Source organism: Sylvia atricapilla, chromosome 27, assembly GCF_009819655.1.
Source record: "Sylvia atricapilla isolate bSylAtr1 chromosome 27, bSylAtr1.pri, whole genome shotgun sequence".
Taxonomy (NCBI): domain Eukaryota; kingdom Metazoa; phylum Chordata; class Aves; order Passeriformes; family Sylviidae; genus Sylvia; species Sylvia atricapilla.
The window spans coordinates 287,228-309,056 of record NC_089166.1 but is presented as its reverse complement, the minus strand read 5'-3'; the positions used below and the strand labels follow the sequence as shown (position 1 = coordinate 309,056).

Here is a 21,829-nt window from a genome sequence, read left to right as displayed (position 1 = left end):
GACTTGTTGGGGGTTTTTTGGGCCCAAAAATCATTGAAGGTGTTTTACATGTTTTAGTTTTTCATGTGAAGGTTTACAGTTTTGAGCATCATTCAAGAATGGATTTGAATTGTGCTGCATGGTTACACAGTTGTAACATAGAAATTGGGAGAAATCAGACAAATCTGCCAGAGATGGAAGTCATAAAATCTACAGAAGTCTTACATGAACCTTTCCCCCAAACAGGAGTTCACTGAGCTAACAGAAACCCAAAGAAATGACAGAAGGGTACATATTACTCTGTTTCTTTCCTTATCTTTTGCGGACCTCTGATTTTGTCTTGTGCTCTCCTCACCTGGTAATTCCAAGAGTGAAAGTTTAGGCAACTCAGAATGTAGGACACTAGCTGGATATGCAATAGAAATTCCTAGTAAAATGCTTGATTACAGGAGTCAGGACAGATTCCAAAGCCCGACATCAAAAAATCAAATCTAGGTTTCATGCACTGAAATTGCCAATCTAAATAAAAAGCTTAATAGACTCACATCAGCTTTCCAAACTTCTAACCACAATGGCTCTGGCTTTAGGACATCCCCTTTAGCAGCTCCTCAGCTGTCCCACAACTTAGCAAGGAACTTTGAAACATTCTACTGTAAACATATCAAAAACTTTTGAAAATGAACTGCCTTGTCCCAAAATAACCTTTCAATTTCTCATGGCTCTCCTAAGTGCTGTACCATAAACACTAGTGCCCTAAAGATACATTTCAACAAACAAAACCCGTGTAGAAGTGGCAAAAATACTCACTGACAGACAGATGCCTACTCCTGGGTTCTGGCTGCTGATAGGGTGTGCTCACATCCCCCACAGATTGGGAAGTTTTAATCCTGACCTGCTTGGGCAGTCCAGAATGGGGTGAAGAACTGGTCTGTTGGGTAAAATGAAAAGAATCAAACAAAATAAAGTGAGATGAAGCAGCTCAAGCAGTCTGGCCACAGTGCCAAAAATATTATGCTTAGTACCAAGAAAGTGCTGAGCAACCGTTCTAGAGCCTGAAATCTTATTAATTCAGAAAACACCAACAAAAAGGCAGCAAAAGAGCCAAGTTTACAATGATGGTGTAAAACAGGAGTCAGAGAACTCCTGAACTTGTAGAACAAGTGTAGCTCAACTCAAGTGCATGATTTGCAGGTCTCAGTGTCTGACACTACCAGGTAAACACAAGAGGCTCTCATCACCCTGAGACCAGAACACAGAAGCATCTACAATTTCCATCAGCCACCTCGGCCAGCAGAGATAAATTCTGAATCTTGCACTGTTTCAGAAGCAACCTGACTCCCTACAGCCTTTAAAAAGTAAATTCATAATTCAGACTAAGTAAAAATAAATTCTGGAGAGTTTAATAGCACCAATAGTTTGGAGATGCCAAAATGAATTTATTCATCCTTCCCTGAACTTACATAGATATTATCTAATTAAAGGTAATTTTTCCTCAGAGCCCTCATCACATTCAAAGCAGGAAGAAGCATGAGACACATGAAACCTCCCCTAAGCCAATGAGATCCTGTGTTAAAGTAGGGGCTCAATATGTACAGGCACTTTCAATTTTAACCTTGACCCAACACACCTCGTTTTACAAGGTATAATATTCCCTTCCTCTAGAGTTACAGAATTTATCTTGTTTGAGAAGAACAGAACCAAAACACCTCAAGGAAAATCATTTGAACATGACAGGCCGACAAGGTGTGACAATTCAAATACTTTAATTCCATAATAAAGTACTGAATGGTTGCTCATTTAATTAGGACACACACTTGAAAGGAGTAAGGAGAGAGCCTGATTTAAGTCACACCAAATCCACCAAGGGCAGGTTCATGGGAGCTGGGTAAAGGGTGGTGAGGTCACCCTGCTGATGGACAGTCTGGCTTTGGTACTGCAGGTGCTCCAACTTCACCAGCTCTACCTGCTATTTTCTGAACACAAAGAGAAGACTGGCAACAGGGGTGAACTGACTGAGAAAAGAAACGAGTCGCAGAAAGAGGCATAAGAAAATTAATCTGAGTGCTGCTCACAGACACAGGTTCCTGGTACAAGGGACACTGCTACTGCTGTGAAGTTCATTTGCTTTCTGTACAGATTTGTGCCAAAGCCACCTTTCCATCCCCAGAAAAAGAAAAGAGTACAACCAAAACAAAATCTGCATCCTGTACTTCAGGAAAAATAATGCTTCCCGCTCCCTCAGTGGGATGAGATCATGCAGCCAAGAAACCTCCTTCAGGCCTGTGGCTCTGTCCCACCGAGGGCTCTCCTCTCAGGCAACACGGAGCAGGAGAGGAAGTTGGAGGAGAAGGGGGGAAACAGTGGCACTTACTGAAAGCTTTGCTGTTTGTTTCTGCTTTGAGTAAAAGAGGAAAAAACAGCTAATAAAAGGACATCAGCAGTGGCCACTGGCTGGTGCAGGGTGAGATTTACCAAGTGTTTACTGGTTATGCAAAGTGAGATGGTATCATCTGACATGTGGCTGCAGCCTGAAGGCACTGACATCAACAGAGGGCTGGGAAAGAGCACTGCCTGACTGTGTTGTACCAAAAGTTGAGGCCACCTTTTCCAGGATGTTTCCTGACAACACAGAACTTTGGTCTGACTCCACCAGGTCAGACCAAAGACCTTCTTGCCAAGTATTGTCTACACAACAGGCAGCAACAATTGCTCAGGGGAAGGGCACAGGACAAGGAACAGCATCATCCCCTCCTACACCTTCCCAGTCATTTGGGAAAGGCTGTTAACACTCCTGAAGTTCTTTGTATTTCCATTACCACGGATTATCAAATTAAAAAATAGCGAGAAGTACATTTAAGTTATCATGACAGTTCCAAGAATTGCAGGTGTGATTATTTCAAAAGTTGAGCTCCCAGCCTGCAGAACTTGAATAGGGATGAACATTCCAGATTGACAAGCTACTACCAAGAGAGCAGCTTTCTGTGTCACACTCTTCAGGAGAATGTGGTAATTTGCAAATCAAATATCTAAGCTGCTGAGGTCTTTGGTTTGAAAAGCTGCATGACCTTAATTCTGAAGAAAAAAAAAATAGAGATATTGTTAGACTGAACTGTGTTTTCCAGTCACAGATCAGGAATAAAGGAAAATTCTGACTCTTTTTGCCTACTTCAGCTTGCAGTTCATTCATTGTCCAAAATCGGCATCTTTCGGAGCTTGACTTAAAGATCTATTTCTCATATTATGATCTTGTGTACCCAAAAAAAGCAAATTACATTGACACTCACTGTCACAGCCACCTGTGGTAGAGGAGAGTGAACCAAGAGAATCCAATTCATCTTAGGTCTGAATACACCACTGTTAGCAAAGGCAACTCAGTTTCCACAGAGTCAGGCTGGACTCAATGCATTGGGGCTACAGAGCTGAAAAATCACTGGAAGCTGTCCCCAGGCTTCTCACCCAGGGAAAAAGTGCAAAAGGCTTTTCTTCAAGGACAACCTGCACTCTAAAGGCAAAATAATTCCCCACATTTTCAACACTGTGCCATTTATCAAAGCTAATAAAACTTCTCTGCAAACCAAACTCAAGTGTTTTCTGCCCACAGCCACTGGGTATTTGATATAAAATGGCCTTCACATGACAGCTTAAAAAGCTGCAGTGTTTTAGCCCCCAAACAGCTGCTGAACTCAGGGAAAAAGCCCAACACAAAAAGACACCTATAGCTGAGGCAATGCAAAGAGGATAAACGCAGGCATTTGTGCCTAGGAAGAAGGATTTTATAACCCATGTCACACTCAGGTAATGATGCCATTGTGCTTTAGAGTCTTAAGGGTAAGCCCCTTGATTTTGCTGCAGTCCCACAAGTTGTTACCTACATGATTTCTGTCCTGGGACAGCAACAGTATCCTCAGGCTTTTCACATTGGAGCTTCGGTCTAAGAGATCTACAGCTTTATCCAGGTCATCTTGGTTTTTCAAAGGAATAGAGAGCTGCAAAATAAAGAGCAGGGAAAGAATCATTAGAAAAGATAGAAAAAAAAGTCTACTTCTACAATAGGTATTTAAATAAACATTAAAAAATACAGACCATAAACCAGGATTCTGATTGCTCAGTTATTCCACAAATTTTCATTTCAATACTGTCTTACTGTTCTTTTTAATGAGGTTTTCCTGCCATGTCAGGGAAATGGCAGACCCTAATGCAAATTCCTCTAAAACATCACCCACAAAAGTATAAATTGCTACCTGGATTTGCTGTTTGCAAAGAACAGGGACTTGTCAGCCCCTGACCCTCTGATGAGAAAAGAATACTTATAAATCCAGAAGTAATGATCAAATGAAAATTTGGTTTCAGGTAGAACGAGAGTGTCCTAAGCAACAGCAGAACAAGGGAACAAGATGCTGATGTTTGTACCACAGACATCAGTGAGATGCTTTATCAGGATCAGCACATTGGCCTTTTGATCAGGGATTAACAATGGTTTCTATTAAAGAAAAACCCGAAAATTAAATTCCTGGGTACAGAATTCGTGGTGGGGAAAGGAGGTGTCATGCAGAGAGCATGGAGAGCTCAGCACCTCGTTGTTCATGTAGTGGAGGTCCAGGGGCTGCCCAAAGGCTGTTTTCACTTTCTGCTGCACGTCTTCGTAGCGCACGGGACGGACAAACGGGATAATCCTGGGAGGAAAGAGAACCACTGCCTCAGTTCAGAGATACACCTCACAATGCAATCAAACCACAAGGCTCAACCATGAAATGGCCTGAATGGCCTCCTTTCATCCCCAAACAAGTAGTGAACCTTTCAAATTTAAATTTGTATGTATTATTTCAATAAAGAAGTATTGATCTCTGGCCCATTTCCATACAGTTTGTCAAAATGCAATATTCAGCTGGAGATTTCAAATAGAATCCCTTTGCCCCCGGGTAGAAAAGTATCCTTTTTGAATAAATGTCTTTCACATAACAGGATAAAAATGCCCTGTGCACCTTGGCTTAAAAAATACCACCTGCTCTGGCACAGATGAGTTACTGCCACAAAGAGCTGGATTGTGAGCACCAATTAACAAACTTGTCACGAGGCAGAAATAACAGGATACAACAAGGTCTCCCCTGAGCCTCCTCTTCTCCAGGCTAAACAATCCAAGATCCTCTTCACACACGAACTATTATAGTATCTGGTTATACTTTCTGTCCTCAGCTGGAAAATTAGTGTTCTTTCCAATTTTTGCTAGTTAACTTTTAGAAAAAAAATCAGTTTCAACCAAAGAACTTTCAGGTTTTTTATATCTATCTTCCTCCTCGTTTCATTTGCTTTATCAGCACACTACAAATGATCAAGGGACTGTTTGGATTTCCAAGTTACTGAGTGGACCATGGAAACTCCAGACCTGTTCTTGCTCATAGAAGCAACTCAGTGAGACCCTGACTTATCTCATGAGTTTGTGGGGAAAGGGAGGGAGAGGGGCTTTCTGTAGGGGCCAGAGATAGAAGCTGTGGCTGCCCCTGGATCCCTGGCAGTGTCCCAGGACAGGGCTGGAGCAGCCTGGGACAGTGGGAGGTGTCCCTGTCCTTGGCAGGGGTAGCTCTGGGTCTTTGAGGTCCCTTCCAGCACAAACCATCAGGGATCCTGTGACTCTGTGATGAAACTGTGCTTTGGAGAGAAGGCTCAGTGTCCCAATCATCCATCCACACAGATTCATCAGCCCTGGGTGTCCTTTCACGAGATGCAGCTTTTGTTTTAAAAAACCAAAAACTAGCCCTTGTGTTAGTTGGCTTCCTCAGCCCCTTCCCATGAAGGGTTATTTTGCTACCAGACCTACAACATTTAGCTGTTTGGATGTAATTGTCTTTGTTAAAAAGCAGCCCACAATAACATTTTCCACATATTCCTAAGAACCCCATCCATGAAATCACAGTACTGTGGCACCACACAAACGCAGTGTGGCTCTCATAAAGGCTCCCATTCTACACTCAATGCTTTCAAAAGCAGAGCTGTTCTCAGGTGCCACAAATTTTATTAGTTTAAAAGCTCTGTGCACTCCTCTAACACAAAATCCTGGACTGCTGGGTTTAAGGAGCCCATTCCTGCCTGACCACCTTAAATATTTGTGGTTAGATCTGGCAGCTGCCGTGAAACCAAGCACACACACGGACATTCTGGTGCAAGTTCCCTGTCTGGAACTGCACACTGTGCTGGGAGCAGGGAATTCAGGCGAGCACAACTGCATAATTACACTGACACACAATCAACCTTTTCATTTTAGAGAAAAAAAAAACAGGAGAAAACCCTTCTGCCCCCCGAAATGCACCCAGCAGACAGATGATAAGGCTGTGGTGGCAGGATTTTGGGTTCTCCTGTCCTGACACAGGGTGACAAGAAATTGTGACAAGAAATTGTGACATGTCCCACGGTGGCTCTGTTGTCCCCACAGAGCCCCTGACACAGGAGAGTGCTGAGCAGAGCTGGCTGACAAAGGAGGAAGCAAATCTCAGCGATGATTACCTGTAAAATTTCTTCCACAGCACAAAAAGTCACTGACAGAATTCATCAGGTAGGATTTCATCAGGTAGGAATTCATCAGGTAGTAAAAGAAACAGTTCAAGTTTTGAGGAAGAGTAGAAATTCTCCACAGCCTGCTTTGCCAACAAAGAACACTTCTGCTTTCCTAACAGAAATCCCAAAATCTGACATAGCAGAGCTTCAGCAACTCGGCCAATAACTCTGCTGGAACAGGCTTTGAGGGTCACTACAGACAACTTCTCCTCCTGCACCACTGATGTGAAATTTGCATTTCATCATGAAATCGTGAACTACTTCATGTGCCTGGCCTGGGAGAAACCAAAGGATTCCCACAGGGTGGCTGTGAAGAACGCACACACATTCATGTTTACAACCCAAAGAATATCTTCCAAAATATGGACACTAAACCCAGCATCAAGATCACATTATCCCTCAGTGAGACCAGACCCAGAGACAAGCCCAGAGTCTTCCTGAGTGCTCACACATCCATCAGTCATTAAATGTTTCAAGAGTTCCTCTCAATTTGATGGCAAATAAGAGGCTTTTTGGGACCTACTCTGAAACATTCCAGCAATTTTATTCACTGCAAACAATGCTGTAAAAACTGAAGCTGCTATTTCAGTGATTTTTTTTTCATGTAAAAGAATGTCTCTCTTTTACCAAAACCAAAATATCAGAAGGAATAACAAAGAAGCTTTTACACCAATGAAAAAGAAAATCTTCCCTTGTTGTATCTATTGCTCAATCACAGCAGGGCAGTGATAATGACAGGGCATCAGGAAGTGAGAAACTAGAAAAGAATGACGCTCATTTGATCAGCTTCATTTGGTTTCAGTTAAATGAAACAAAATGGGAACATATCTGAATTAAGAGTTTCAGGCTGAACTTACTTCAGGCTGGACAGCTTTTAAAAATGCTGCAGTTCACTTACAAATAAATATTACGGAAATAAATCAGTGTTTTATGACACACTGATCTCTAAAAATAATCAAGTTGTGTGTTACCTGTTTGCTACTGCCTTCACTGTGTGATTTCCATTCAAGAAAAAGGAAAGCAAAGCCAACAAAATATTTAAGCTAAATTCCTGACGACTAAATTACTCTCCTAAGCAAAGAATCAAGGAGTGAAGGCCAACTCACCGTCTCTCCCCATTATGTTCAAACTTTATCCTGACGTCATTCTGCAGGAGAAAGAACAAGAGGTGAGCTCACAATCAAACTCTGGCACACACAACAGCACACAAATGCACTGTAATATGATTTTACTATTTTAATTTTCTCCCTGGAAGCTGAAGCAGACTGTGGAAACAAGTGGCTGATACATGAACGCAGCATGTGAGCAATGGAGAAACTGCTGAAGGAGAAAGAGAAGGGAAGGGAAAATAACTAACCTGTAATTTTTCTGAACTGACACTTAAACAGAGGATATTGAAATAAACTTTAAAAAAAATTAGTCTATCTTTAAGACTGCATGGGAAAAATCTAAAATTCAGTCCTAACTGCTTATTAATCTGAAGTTAATTTTCTGTAAGCTTGCTCAAAGCATGCATGGCAAAAAAAAAAAAAAAAAAAAAAAAAAGAGAGGGAATGTGCTACATTTTTTTATTCCTACTCCTATATTTAAATTTTTATTCCTATTTATTATTCTTTATTCTAAAGATATGGACTAAATCTATGTTTTTGCAAAAAATGCAGCCCCTGAAACTCAGAGTTACAAACAGGGTGATTCTGTGTCACCTTTTAAAGTTCTAAGGTTTCAGCAAAGGGCTCATCACCACCATCCATCTGGACAGTGAAAAGCACTGACTGTGCAGCCACTGTAAAGTCAGAAGATGCTGTGTGGCATGGAGGAGTCAACAAGCTGAACTTTCAACTCTGGACATCGAAGTTCAAATCCCAATTTAGGTGAGAAAGATAAAAATAGAAGGGAAAAATCTGCTCTGATAAGACTCCATCATTTCTGCTGCACAATTTATGTGATTGGAATAGATTAAGCCATCTGTGAAAGCCTCAGACAATAGGCAATCATACATCTAGGAACTTCAAAAAAACGTGGCCAGGAAATGCTCTTTAGCTGGAGGAAGTTTCTGGCAGCCCCAGTGGTCAAGAATGCAGTTCAAAAGGACCCATGGAGTCCCTGGAGCACAGGGAATTCCTGCAGCAGTGCTGGAGGGACAGCATGGACCAGGGCAAATGACCTTCCCAAGCCCAGCAATGACCAGCTGCAGGTGGCTCACTCACACAGGACCTTAAAGGGAGTTTTTTCAGATGTGGGAAGAGAAAGAACTCAGTCTAGAATCACTCCAAAATGAAGCGAATTCTAGAGAATCCATTTGAACTGAGCAGTAAAGGAAAAATGCAGCAAACAGCACAGGAATAACATCCTATAAAAGATGTCTACCAGCCAACTCCTGATCAAAAAGCTGTTCTTAGACATACTGCATGAAGGAATGATTGTTTTATATCAGGATTTTCAGGAAAGTAAGGCTCTGGTTTTGTTTTAACTTTATACTACTTTAAGGAGCCTGGTCTAAAGGAACTAAACAGGACAGTTTGGATGAAATGGAATTCACGCCATTTTTCAGATTAAATTTCTGACCTCCAGATGTGATTTAGGCCCTGGAGCAGCCAAGGGACACAGCTCCCACCAGCTGAAATTAGACAACACTAAAGGATCCCCAAGGGCTCTTTGGAAACCTCTCTTTAACTTGCTGGTACCCAAAAAACTCCAACCCTTTTCTAAACTCCAATGCTTGCTTTGAAACCTGTAATTGGAGTAAAGGAAAAAGGGGATGGAATTTGGCATTTACTGCTTGATTTTTCCAAATGGACCTGACACTGCCCAATTGTGTCTACTCATCAAAGATCTAAGAAAAGGTGTTCAGAGTGATCTTGGTGTTCCTATTCCAGAGAAAACCTAGAGGAGCTAAGCATCCAGTGCTTTCCTTGAAAGCAGTGAACCCATCACTTCTTAAAGCAATTCACATAAACTATCCTCAGAGATAATTAAAAAGGCAAATCCAAGTTTAGCACTTCAGTGTTCCACTTCTGTGATGTGGTATCATAAATCACAATTACAGATTTTTGATTTAAGGCATCTCTGAATTCTGTTTCAAAGCGATTTTGTACTACTCCATCCATGGATTTGTCCAATACATTCAAGGAAATCCCAGATCCAGCTGCACAAGTAGATTATGAGCAGGCAAAGCATAAGGAAGACAGACATGAACTTCAAAGCCTGCTCCAAAAAGCTTAAACCTGTAACAGGAATAAAACTGAAAAGAGTTATTTTACTGACATAGGAAACTTCTCTGTTCATGTCAGTCTTGCTGCCAGTAAAATGATTTAATTTTGAATGACAGTAATGGACAAATAGTTTTTGACTGAAATCGTTGCTTTTGCTTTGAAGCATTTCACTTAAATGACCTTCAGCATCTCCAGACAAAGTTGCATTATTCTGTCCTTCCCTCTTACCAGAACATCAATCCCATCGTTTTCTCCATGAAAAAGTCCAGAGAAGTGTGGAACCCAACAAGACTTTAAAGCTTTGACTCCACCACTCATCATCTTGGGAGTCACAGACTTGGGCTGGAAGGGATCCCAAAGCCCACCCAGTGCCACCCCTGCCATGGCAGGGACACCTCCCACTGTCCCAGGTGCTCCAGCCCTGTCCAGCCTGGCCTGGGACACCTCCAGGGATCCAGGGACAGCCACAGTGCTCTGGGCACCTGTGCCAGGGCCTCCCCACCCTGCCAGGGAACAATTCCTGCCCAATATCCCAAAACTTTGCCCTCCTTCAGCTAAGGCCTTTCCCCTTGTCCTGACCCGAAAACAGACGTGCACACACTGCCACAGCAGCAGAGAGCCAGGGGAGAAAAGCTTTCCCTGCCTCTCACCTGCTTAAAGGAATTCCATAAAGTCACTGCACATAACTTGAAGACTCCTAATTTCTAATTGCTAATACAGAAATGAAGCCAGTTTTCTCACCGGGATCTTCTTCTCTTCCACTGCAGAGGCACACTGGTTCATTATTGCAGGGCTGCCCAGGAGGGGGGAACTGCTGGCATTGTGTTTCTTCTTTAAAAAAAGAATAAAATCACTTTAAGAAATGGAAATATGGCTCTGAAATCAGAAAGTCACTTGCTAAATATTTTAGCTGGGCAGACCAAACCCCATAAAAAGTACATATGGGGAGAATGCAGTATACTAAGATGTTGCAAATTATCAAATACATCTATATACATACATAAATAATGTATTAGATACTAAATAATTAAACTATATAAACATATAGCATATCCAATAGATAATATATACAGTTTATATATTATTAATAATATTATAATTAATATAACATTAATAACTATCCTTAATAGAATAATTAATGCCACATAAAAATATAAAAAATAGAAAAGCTACTGTATTTGCCACAGCCTGAGCAGGGTGTAGGGGTTAATTCACATCTGATGCTCTGGCTGCTGGAGACAGGACAGAGCCAAGGCAGCAGATCCTCTGCCCACCTGCTCTGTCCCTTCTGGCCCCAGGGCACCAGTTCAGATGCCCACTGACTGGCCCATTACCTGTTTGTTGGAGTGAGCAGGGTCTTTGCTCTTCATGGTGTCATACCCCGGCAGCCGGTGGCGCCTGCCCATCTGCAGTGCCACCAGGTCCTTCATGATGGACTTCAAGGCCTCCTGCTCATCTGTGAAGCACAAGAATTTCAGGAGTAAGTTGTCTGGTGAGCACCAACCATGAGACTTCTGCTGGCTCACAGAACAACAATCCTCTCTAGGATCTTTGCAAATACACCGTGATTTAATTTAGTCATAAAAAAGCCCAAATTTAATTGAACATCATGACAGAATAAACTGACAGATAAACGTTAAGTCACTTGTCCAATGTCATAGAAGGATGAGAATGAACATCCTCAGCCCCTAACTCTACTCAAAAGGCTTCACAACAAACAGTGAAACCTGGACAGATTTGCTAAACCAACAGAGTCATTTAGGAAGGGCAAACTGATGTGCTTCTGCCAAGGAAAACCTGGTAAAGATCTATTCTTCCCCATTATATATCCTGTTAACTCTGAATTCTTGTTTGCTAGTGGAACAAACCACAGCCAGCAGGAAAAGAAATGAAAAGCTGGACAAAGATCCATCTTGGAGTATCTGTGAACACAAACCCACTTGCACTGATTGTCCCAACACATTCCTCTCTTCCCTCAGAACAAGCTGATGGAATAAAATTCAAACCATTTTATGAGATTTCAAGATCTGCTGAACAGGTTCAAGTTGTTCAGCACTCAGAACACTGTCTGCTGGCAAAGCACAATGCAGCAGGTTCAATTCAAGGCTTCTTGCCTTGCAGCAATATAAAAACACACATTGATTTTTTTTTGGATGTTCCACTGACTAAGAATTACTTTCTGAAGATTCCTGATGCAACCAATTTAAAGTATTCTCTCCCAGTGCCTGTTAGTTTTGAGAAGTGACATTGAGCAGAACTTGTGTTTATTGAAAAAAACCAAAGATGTAAAAGGAGAGAAATGCACAGTAGCTGGGCGCTCAGAGTTGGCAGATGAGGGTCTAAAAGCTAGGGAAATGAATCCTTTACTCAAGCAAGGATAACGACCCTAAAATCCATGTTACTGCAGAAGGCAAAGGAAGGTGCCAAGTGAAGTTTTGTCCAAAATGGGACTGCTCTGGGCACTTGGCTGCCAGGCACTGTGCCACAGCTAACAAAGCAGCACCTCATGCCACCACTCTGCTCCTGGCACACTCCTGCCCTCTGGATTGCCTGGCTCCTGTCTCACAGATCAAGACTCACAAAGGTTTTAGGGGTAAAGTGTTGTTTCCTTGGCAAATAATACACTCAGTAAATCCTTTCTGATATTAAGGCATTACTTAGGCATGGAATTTGAAGCAGTGATTTTATCGACTCTGGACATGCCCAGGAGAATCTGCCCTTTCTAACAAGAGTCTAGGAGGACCTGATCCCCAGTTTTGAATGTAAAGCTTTTTTTCAGATAGTTGTGACTTTCAGAAGTGATGTGAACCAGATGAGGCTATCACAGCCCTACTCAACCTGATGGTGTCAGGTGTGCAGTGCCTGATATGCACAGCTCCTCCTTTCCTCCCTCACTAGGTCACTTTGAGGAGTTTGAATTGAAATGAGCATTTTTGAAGCTGATTCAGAAATAACCAAAACTTAATTTTAAGAATCCACCATGGCTGCACACTCGTCCCTGATTCATGGCACTGGTTTGAAGGTAATCACTTGCATTTGGAAGAGTTGTCCAGGGAACAGCTGCTGAACATCAAATGATGGACTGACTCACATCTGTACTTCTCTGTAAAAGGGACTCAGTGGGACTATTTGTTTCTGCAATTTCATGTCGTGCATTTGTTCACCAGTCTCTCCAAATCAGTTAGCTTATGTTTTATGCAGAAGACTGGCTTCATAATTAATCAATGTCTGAATAACAAACTAGATTTTCGCAATGCTTAAAGATGACAGATGTGGGACATACACGGCTTGTAAAGCACGCAGAGAGCGAATCCTGCTGAAAGTTCAAAACAAAACAGGGAAAATACACCTCTTTGTAAGGAGAAACCATCTGAAGAAGTCCCAGTCAGAAGAGAAGTCACACTAGGATTATCTTCGCTCAAACCAATAGTTTCTACCCAGGTCTGTTTTAGCTTTCACAGGATCCCAGAATGGTTTGGGTGGGAAGGGACCTCAGAGCCACCCAGTGCCACCCCTGCCATGGCAGGGTCACCTCCCACTGTCCCAGGTGCTCCAAGCCCCATCCAACCCAGCCTTGGACACTGCCAGGGCTCCAGGGACAGCCACAGCTGCTCTGGGCACCCTGTGCCAGCCCTGCCCACCCTCCCAGGGAGGAATTTCTTCCAATATCCCATCTATCCCTGCCTCCTGGCAGTGGGAAACCATTCTCCCCTGTCCTGTCCATGCAAGCCCTTGTAAAATCTCTCTCCATCTTTCTTGCAGCCTCTCCTCAGGTACTGGCAGGTGAATCCTAACTCGGTCCTGAGAGCACCCAACATCTGAGATATATCCCCTGTGGACTCCAGAATGTTAAACCAAAAGCCAGAAACATCAGGCCTAGATCAGATCATGAAAGGGAATGAAAAGAACTCTCCCACTGCATCTGCAGAAGGTGTTAATTACAGAAAAAAAATCTTAACAAAGGAATGCAGAGAATATAAAAAAATCCAAATCAAAACCCATCAAATCTCTGCTGTCCAAGACAAGCCAAATGAGACAATAACCACATTGTGGCAGTGGAGAAGGGAGAGCACTCCTTGACATTCCAACTGCATGTAAAAGAAGCAAGGGGTGTAAGTAACACAACCAAAGCAAGAGGCTGCTTTCTGAGAAGCACATCAGCCAAAGGAAATAATTGCTGGGATCTATCTCAGCACTAAGTAACCCCTTGTGGGATGAAAATGTGAAGAAACAGCTGTGAATGAAGCTAAAGTTCCAGGTAGGTAATGGCACAATTTTTTCTTCTTTTTTTTTTTTTTTCCCTAAAGTTTCCAACTTTACAATTTAACCTTTTACCTTCACTGGAGTGTCTCCAATTAACTGGTATTCTTTCATATTGATGGTATTAAGAACAGCCTTGGAGTCACCTGGAAGACAAAGGCTGAAACCCAGCACAACAAAATACTCCAGCCTATGGCCTGGAACATCCCCGAGGTTCCTACCACCCAAAACACTCAGGGAAGAGCTGGGATACAAGTTTTCCACTACAGTGCAGTTTGGGTTTGGCCAGATACCAGGAGGACGAAGAAGAGCTTGTCTTGGCAGAGTTCCTTTGGGCAAGAAGCAAACGAGCTCTGAAAGCAGTTTATAACAGAGGGCTCATGACAAGAAATCAAGTCCACCAAAGTCTGGGAATAAGACTTCTTCTCTAAACAGTTCCATCACTGGAAACAAAGATCACTGGCTGCAATGGCTGGCTACAGGTGTTTGATCCCGGGTTCCAGGCTTTGTGGAGTCAGCACTCACTTGTGGCACAGAGGACACATCCAGCCAACTCACCTATCACATCAATCCCTCACTACAGATTGTACCTCAGCTATGAACAGGATTTATTTATTAGCAGAGGCAACTTGTGAAAACTCTGAAGGGCAGCATCTGGCAAACACTGGAGCTCAATACTCTCAGGCACAGGGTGGGACTGTTGGGGTGCCCTGAGCAGGAGCAGGAGTTGGACTCCACGATCTCTGTGGATCCCTTCTAACTCAGGATATTCTATAAACTCCAGTTACTGCCTGCAAAGTCTGTATCTCACTCACTGCAGCCATTCTAACACAGATATTATTTATCTTCATAAAACTGGAACAGCTAACGTTCTAACAAAAGGGATGAACAACTTCAGGTGACTTTAAATCTTGCACATTTTTTAGCAGTCTTGTGCTGAGCGATTGGCTCTCTACTACTAAACCATGCCCCCTGTAATTCATCCCTATGATGATGAGGTAGGACATGACAGAGTACTTATCTCTTAAGAGCATATAATAAATTCAAATATTGATCTGAGCTTGTGTAGGGAAAAATTGTATCTGGTGAGGACAGCACTGTGATGGATTTAATGCTGAGAAGCATTTTTTATTTCCATCCAAGCAGAGGATTCCCACAGACTGACTTGGAGAAGCACATGGAGCAGCATTACGTTAATGGCACAATGCAGAAGCTGCTACAAATGAAAACGAAGCAATTTTTGGAGCACTGAGAGACCCTGTTTTGCCTGGTCTCCAGTAGGTCTGGGAAACACAGCTCTGCTTTGTGCGGGAAAGATGTTGTCCAGGAAATGCTTTTCATGTTTTAAAAACTACACTCAAGGATTTTTATAACTTCGATAAAAGTGAACTGCTGCTCACAGAGAAAGTTATGCCTCTCCACAAAGCATTTACTTCAACCAATCTGTGGTTTGTTACACAGGTCTGAACAAGTCAGAAATGGAAAGAGTTTTGAAAAAAAAAAAATCACAAAGTTAGAAGAGTGAAAGTATCTGCTCATGTATAAAAACAGGAAGCCTGTGAACCCCCCCTAACCAGAATCATGTTTTATATGGTGCTCTAGTGGGACACATGATGCCAGATTGCTTAAAAAGAGAAAGAAGTGCATACATCTGTGTATTTGTTACCTACCACCACAACAGCAAAGCTGGTTTGGGTGAGCGACTGGCAGATCCAGGGGCAACGAGGAAATTCTAGACACATGATACCTAAGTTATAGGTCTCAAAGCAACCTTGCAATGACTCTCCTATCGAGTCCCTTGCTGTGGACTGTTGTGGTGGTACCAAAACGCTGCTGTGCACAAACTTTAGGAAATCACAAACACCTGGTTCATAGAGTGAGAGGAAAAACCAGAGAGCTTTATGAGGCTCATCCTTGCGGGACATATTCAGGGTCCCTCTTCTCAGTGACAGGTTAAAGGCAGACCCTGGGATCTGGGATGTGAGGAGACCCTCACCCTCTGGCTCAGCCCTGCTCCGTGTCACCGGCTGTCACCGGCTGTCAGCGGGTGCTGAGAGCCACGGGAAGGAAGTGACACAGGCAGGAAAAGCGAGTGGATGAGGGAAGGCTGGAGGGAGCAGGGCCCCGGCAGGCAAAGCTCTTCGACCCTGCCCAGGAGTGTCTGCAGGGAAACAAACCTCGGGAATCGTCCTGCCTCTGCGGGAACCGCTCCAGGTGAGCCCCAGCAGAACCACCCGAGCTCCTGCAAACTCTGACATCCACCACCCACGTGTCCTTCAGGTGGGTTATTACGGGTTACCAGACTAAAGAAAATCAGAGTACGATATACAGCCCATCATCCATTATTAATCAGATTATTGGACCACAGTTGCTGAATGTATTTGTGTTTTTCCCATTACAAAGGGCTCTGCTTGCAGCTGTGCCATGGTACACACAATGCTATGGTGGAGTGGGCCATGAAATTGTATTTTTTCATTCTGCACTCACATGTTTACAAACACAGGTCCAATTGTCATTGAAAGACACTTTGAGGGAAATCCAACTTCCTACTTCTAAACCATTTTAAGTTTATGAACCACCTTGTTGCTCGAAACAGAGTGGACTACACTATTCCTCTCTTTGTAGCAGAGAAATCTAGTGATGGATTTGCATTAATTTATTGTATTTACAAAATCAAAACAGAGTAAAGAGGTAATGAAGTAGTTGTAGAATAACATTCGCAATGCTTTTTGAATTTAAAGTATAAAAGCTAATTATGCACACAGACTAAATGAAGGAGAGTCTTAGAAAAGTAAACTTGGTTGTAGGGAAGAAACATTAAAGTTGCAGCCCACAAAGCCCAGACTTAGAACATCAGGAATTTCCTTGCCAATATGCAAATATGTGTAAATTCTGGTCTAGAGCAATTAAAAGTTTAATTCCAGCACCTCTCTTTAAGCTGAAAAATGAAGTAGGAAACATAAGACCGCCTTCATAAGCAGGTCTTTATATCGGACATACAGTCCAAATCCAAATTAATTTGAATTAATCAATCAAATCAGTCACAGCAACTCCTCACAACAACATTTTCCTCTTGAAAAAAGAGTTCTTCCAACTCCTTTGCTTGTTCTTACATGTTGCTATCTGGGCTAAGAATGGCAAATGAGAACTCGGGGTGAGCTCCATAAAGGAAAATCTATTTTGATGGACTCCCAGGCTGCACTTAATACCAAAAATTTCTCCAATTCAGCTGGAGCACAACAATTCCCGTCTCAAGAAGAGCCAGCTTCTCCTGGAGGCTCCAAGTGCCCCCCGAGCTCAGCCCGACCGGCTGATCCCCGCCGGCTCTGCCCGGCCAACTTCTAAAACTGCCCGGGGCACCGCACGTTTCCCGTAAACCGCTTTTTCCCCGTTTTAACCAAATCCTCCAAAATGCACCATTTCCCCGCGGCGCTGCCGAAGGCGGGACCGCCCGGCGATAGCCCCGGTAAGTCCGCGATAACCCCGGCAGGTCTCCCCGCCGATAGCCCCGGTAAGTCCGCGATAGCCCCGGCAGGTCCGATAACCCCGGCCGGTCCGATAGCCCCGGTAAGTCCGCGATAGCCCCGGCAGGTCCGATAACCCCGGCCGGTCCGATAGCCCCGGCCGGTCCGCGATAACCCCGGCCGGTCCGACAGCCCCGCAGGTCCGCCCGGCGGGCCCGGGCCGCGCAGCCGAGCACCAGCGGCCCGCCGGAGCCCCCGCTCCCGGTCCCGGGAGGCCCGGCCGAGCCCCGCCGCCCCGTCCCCACCCGGCGGCCCCGGCCCGTGACGCAGCCCCGCTTCCCGGGGTTTCTCCGCCGCTCCTCACCCATGGCTGCGGGCGGCGGCCCCGCTCTCGGCGGGCGCTGCGGGACGGCGCTGTCACCGCCGCGGCTCCATGGCGGCCGGGCTGAGGGGGAGGGCTCAGAGCCGCCGCCGCCACATTCCCAGGCCCCGCGCCGCCGCCTCCGCCCGGCGGCCGCGCTCCGGGAGCGGCGGGCGGGGGCGGGAGCGGCGCGGGCGCTGCCGGTGCGTGCCGGTGCCGCCGGTCCGTGCGGGCCGGGCCCGCCGCCGCCGCCCGCAAAACAAACCGCTCGGCGGCCGCCGCGCACCCGCCGCCTCCTGCCAATCACAGCGGCACCCGCCGCCGCCCGCCAATCGGCGCCGCCGTGGCGCCCGCCCGACGGCGCCGAGGGCCAATGGCCGCACGAGCCGCTGCACCGCCCACCCCGCCTCCCCGCGGAGCCGGCTGTCAATCACGGGGCCCCGTCGCGCCGCGGCAGCGCCACGCCCCCTCGCCCGACAGGGGGCCGAGCAGGCCAGACCACGCCCCCGCTGCTGTCAATCAGAATGACGGACGGCTGGGCGGCCCCGCCCACGGGCTGGAGCGGGGCCGGGTCCAGAAAGGAGAATGGAAAGGAAAAATCGAGTTTTGTCCCTCTGCCCGTGCTTATGTGCAGTAAAGCACCTGTGGGAATCAATGCACAGGGTTCGTTAGAAGAAATGTTCCCTTAAAATAAACTAATGAGCTATAATAAAAAAGTCATGCTAGGTTGTGTCTGATGCAACTGATGTGTAACTCCATTCACACACCACTGTGATCACCCGTCTGACCCAGGAACTCTGAATCATGAACGCTTGGGGTTGGAAGGGACCTTAAGGATCATGTCATTTCAGCCCCTGCCACGGGCTTTGTTTAAATCGAATCATACCTTTTAAAGCAACATCCAGCCGCTGTGCCCATTCCACCTGCAGGGTGGTATTTTCATACCGTCTTTTCCACAAAAGGAACAGCAGAAGGAGTTTGTTATTTTAAAAAGAAGCCCAGCCCTGGTTCCCTGTGGTGGCTAGGGCCACCTGCTGCTGGGAAACCCACCTCGAGCAGATGTTTTAGCTGCTGCTTTTCAATCTGGCAGCAAGCTCAGTGCTCTGTGAGTGGCTTTGCTCACAAACAACACGGCAGCAATGTCAGAGGGGTTATGGAACCTGGAGAAGACACACAGAGAACAGAACTAGACTGGAAGGGGAAATTGCTCAAAAGTGTGAACGAGTGCAGGAATCTGAACCTTCTTTTGTCCACCACCAAATTTGATTTTAATGCTCACTCTTTGTGCCAGGATCATTATAAAATTTTTTTTTTCTAAGAGAGGAAAGAGCCCATTCCATGCCTGGGAAGCTGAAATTTAGTATCAATTTCCTACTCCATCAGCCCTGAATTCAAACTGCTCCATCATCATCATCTCACCATTTGTTATTTTTGCCTATCTTGAAGTTCCTACATGTTTGCATATAAAATTCTCAGCTGAAGTCCTGCTAATTGAGAATGATTCCACATTCTTTGTGTAGAAACTCGGTTTACTGAGTCCAAAAGATGTTAGACCGGCGAGTGGCAGCTTGTGACAGGAGCCAGGAGCTCGTGGCAGATGGTAAGAGACACCCACCCTGGTGGAACTCACTCTTCCCATCTCCAACTGCCCAGGATGTCTGGATTTCACTGAGGCTTTCCCCCCTCCTTTAACGAATCAAAAATAGAATGATTTGTCCTTAACAGCTCATCACTTCACCCACCTGTCAAGCCTAATGTGTAAACCAATAATTTTATCACTTGATGTGTGGTTTCCCCATTTTACAGACATTCTCACATCACTATCTACATGCAAGTGCCAGCAGGACTTTTTTTGGACCACTACAGACCCTTGCACCATTTTTTTTTTTATTCCTGACAAGCTGGTAAATCCTTCCTGAACTGGAATCCAACTTTCTTTCCAAAGTAAGTACCCCTTTTTTGTGTAACTTGAGGGAAAAAAAAAAAAAAAAAAAAAAAAAAGAGAGTAATTCCTTTCTGACTTCTGCTGTGTACTTAAGACTGTACTGGTTTTGTACTTAATCACAGATCCCAGAATGGTTTGGGTTTGAAGGGTCCTTAAAGTCCACCCAGTGTCCCAGGCTGCTCCCAGCCTTGTCCAGCCTGGCCTTGGCACTCACAGGGATCCAGGGGAGCCACAGCTGCTCTGGGCACCCTGAGCCAGGGCCTCACCACTTTCTCAGGGAGAAATTTCTTCCCAATATCCCGTCTAATCCTTCTCTCTCTCAGTCTGAATCCAGTTCTCCTTGTCCTGCCATTACAGTTCCTGGTGAGGATCAGGTTGTTTCACACCAGCTGATATTCCCTGCTTTTCCCCCTGGACTGCCCACATCCTTCCAGAGCTGCAGCTCTCCTGTAAACAGCAATTGCAGAACATACTTAATTCTTGAATTTATTCAGATTGTCTGATGCCATTTAATGTAAAATCATCAGTAAAGATATTCACAGAAACTCTCCAGGAGCTCCTGTGTTTCCAGTCAGCCCATTTGTTTTAAAGGAACTTCATAAGGCTTAATTGTTTAATGCTGTCACACAGCATCAACTAAGAAAAGGAAGTGCAATCCCTATTTTAGGGACTTAAGGGCATTGCACAGAAAGACAGTGACTTGTTAAAAGTTACACAGGAAGTTTGGAGTAGACTTTTGGATTTTTGACTCCTGGCATCTTTTCCTGGTGGCTTAATCACTATGCCATCATTTTATTTTCTATTTTGGTAGTAGTTCCATTTTCTGAAGCATACCTGACTCAAAGAGCCCCTTTCCCTCACTATCAGATGTACTATTTCTTCTTTCCTTCCTGTTTCCCTTCTTGTTTAGGTAGACACATCCTCCCTGGGGAGCTGAGCAGGCTCCAGGCTGGGATTTGTCCCATGCCAAAACTTCCTTATTCTACATCTTGGACTCCACAGCCACAGAAGGGGGTGAGGAGGAGACACAGTAAATAAAACCAGAGAGTCCCAGAATGGTTTAGGTTGGAAGGACCTTGGAGCACATCCATGCCACCTGCCACTGTCCCAGGTTATCCCAAGCCTGGGAGTCCAGCCTGACCTGGGACACTTCCAAGGATGCGGGATCCAGTCTTCAAAGCATGCATGAAAGGGTTCTGCACTGTCTTCTGCAGATGGAAGAGCAGTATCACTAATCCCAGGCAGTTCTGTCTCTCCTAAAAATTTCTTGTTGTGTTCTCAGCTTTGAAAACAAAGTGAATGGAACACTATCATCATTGTCCAACTCTAGGACAGCAGGGCTGAATATACATGGGCTCAAACGTCTCTCTCCCCCAGCAGAAGACATGAATCTCCTGTAAAACACGCCTGAAACAGCCTTTCCCAGGCAGGAGCAGGCTGCCCCTGCACCTGTCCTGTCCGAGGCTGGGCCTGGCTGCCAACAGCATTCCAGCAGAGGGGGCTCTGAAGCTAGTCGAAAACCAGAAGCTGTTCTGCCTTTGGAATGGCAAAATTAGAGAAGGAAGGGGAAGAAGAACGTTAAAAATATTATGTTTTTAGATCATTACTTCCTCTGAGCTGACAGTCTGGACTGTTTCTAAAATATCACAAATGAAAAAGCTCAAATTAAATGCTTCTCCCAGGCACAGGCCCCAGAATAATCTGAGACCACTTTCTCTACAGCTATTGCTGAGCACTGTGGTACCACTGAGGCCTTCTTTCAAATATTTTTGAGCCATTTACTGATTGCTGATTATTATGTGCTTCTCACTTACAGCTGGTGTCAGAGCAGGGACTTTCCCATTGTCACAGAGCAAGACAGCTGTGCCAGATGTTGGCCATTCCATAATATTTACGAAAGGCAGAGCCCCTCTCATCTTTTTTTCTACCTATGGTCCTCTACATCATTTTATGGCACTTGTTTTGCCACAGTGACAGGCAATCTGCTTCCCCCATCATTCACCAGTCCATCACTTTTTGTGCTGCTCAGATTTGCACAAGCTGCCTCCTTCCACCGTAG

The 21,829-nt window shown here is 44.8% G+C and overlaps 1 protein-coding gene across 2 annotated transcripts in view; it reads right to left on the bottom strand.

The window, feature by feature from the left end:
* The window catches only part of MAP3K3 (mitogen-activated protein kinase kinase kinase 3), a 34,985-nt gene extending 16,913 nt beyond the window's left edge, over window positions 1-18,072 (bottom strand). For both annotated transcript variants that reach the window (XR_010745466.1, XM_066336905.1), the window contains exons 1-7: window positions 17,829-18,072; window positions 11,075-11,196; window positions 10,482-10,571; window positions 7,635-7,675; window positions 4,553-4,652; window positions 3,852-3,965; window positions 787-907 (exon numbers count right to left, since the gene is read on the bottom strand). Coding sequence is in view for 1 of the 2 variants with exons in the window: in XM_066336905.1 (XP_066193002.1) it covers window positions 787-907; window positions 3,852-3,965; window positions 4,553-4,652; window positions 7,635-7,675; window positions 10,482-10,571; window positions 11,075-11,196; window positions 17,829-17,832 (592 nt within the window). In the remaining variant the exon portion in view is untranslated. The remainder of the gene's footprint in view (window positions 1-786; window positions 908-3,851; window positions 3,966-4,552; window positions 4,653-7,634; window positions 7,676-10,481; window positions 10,572-11,074; window positions 11,197-17,828) is intronic.
* Between the last annotated feature and the right edge of the window lie 3,757 nt (window positions 18,073-21,829).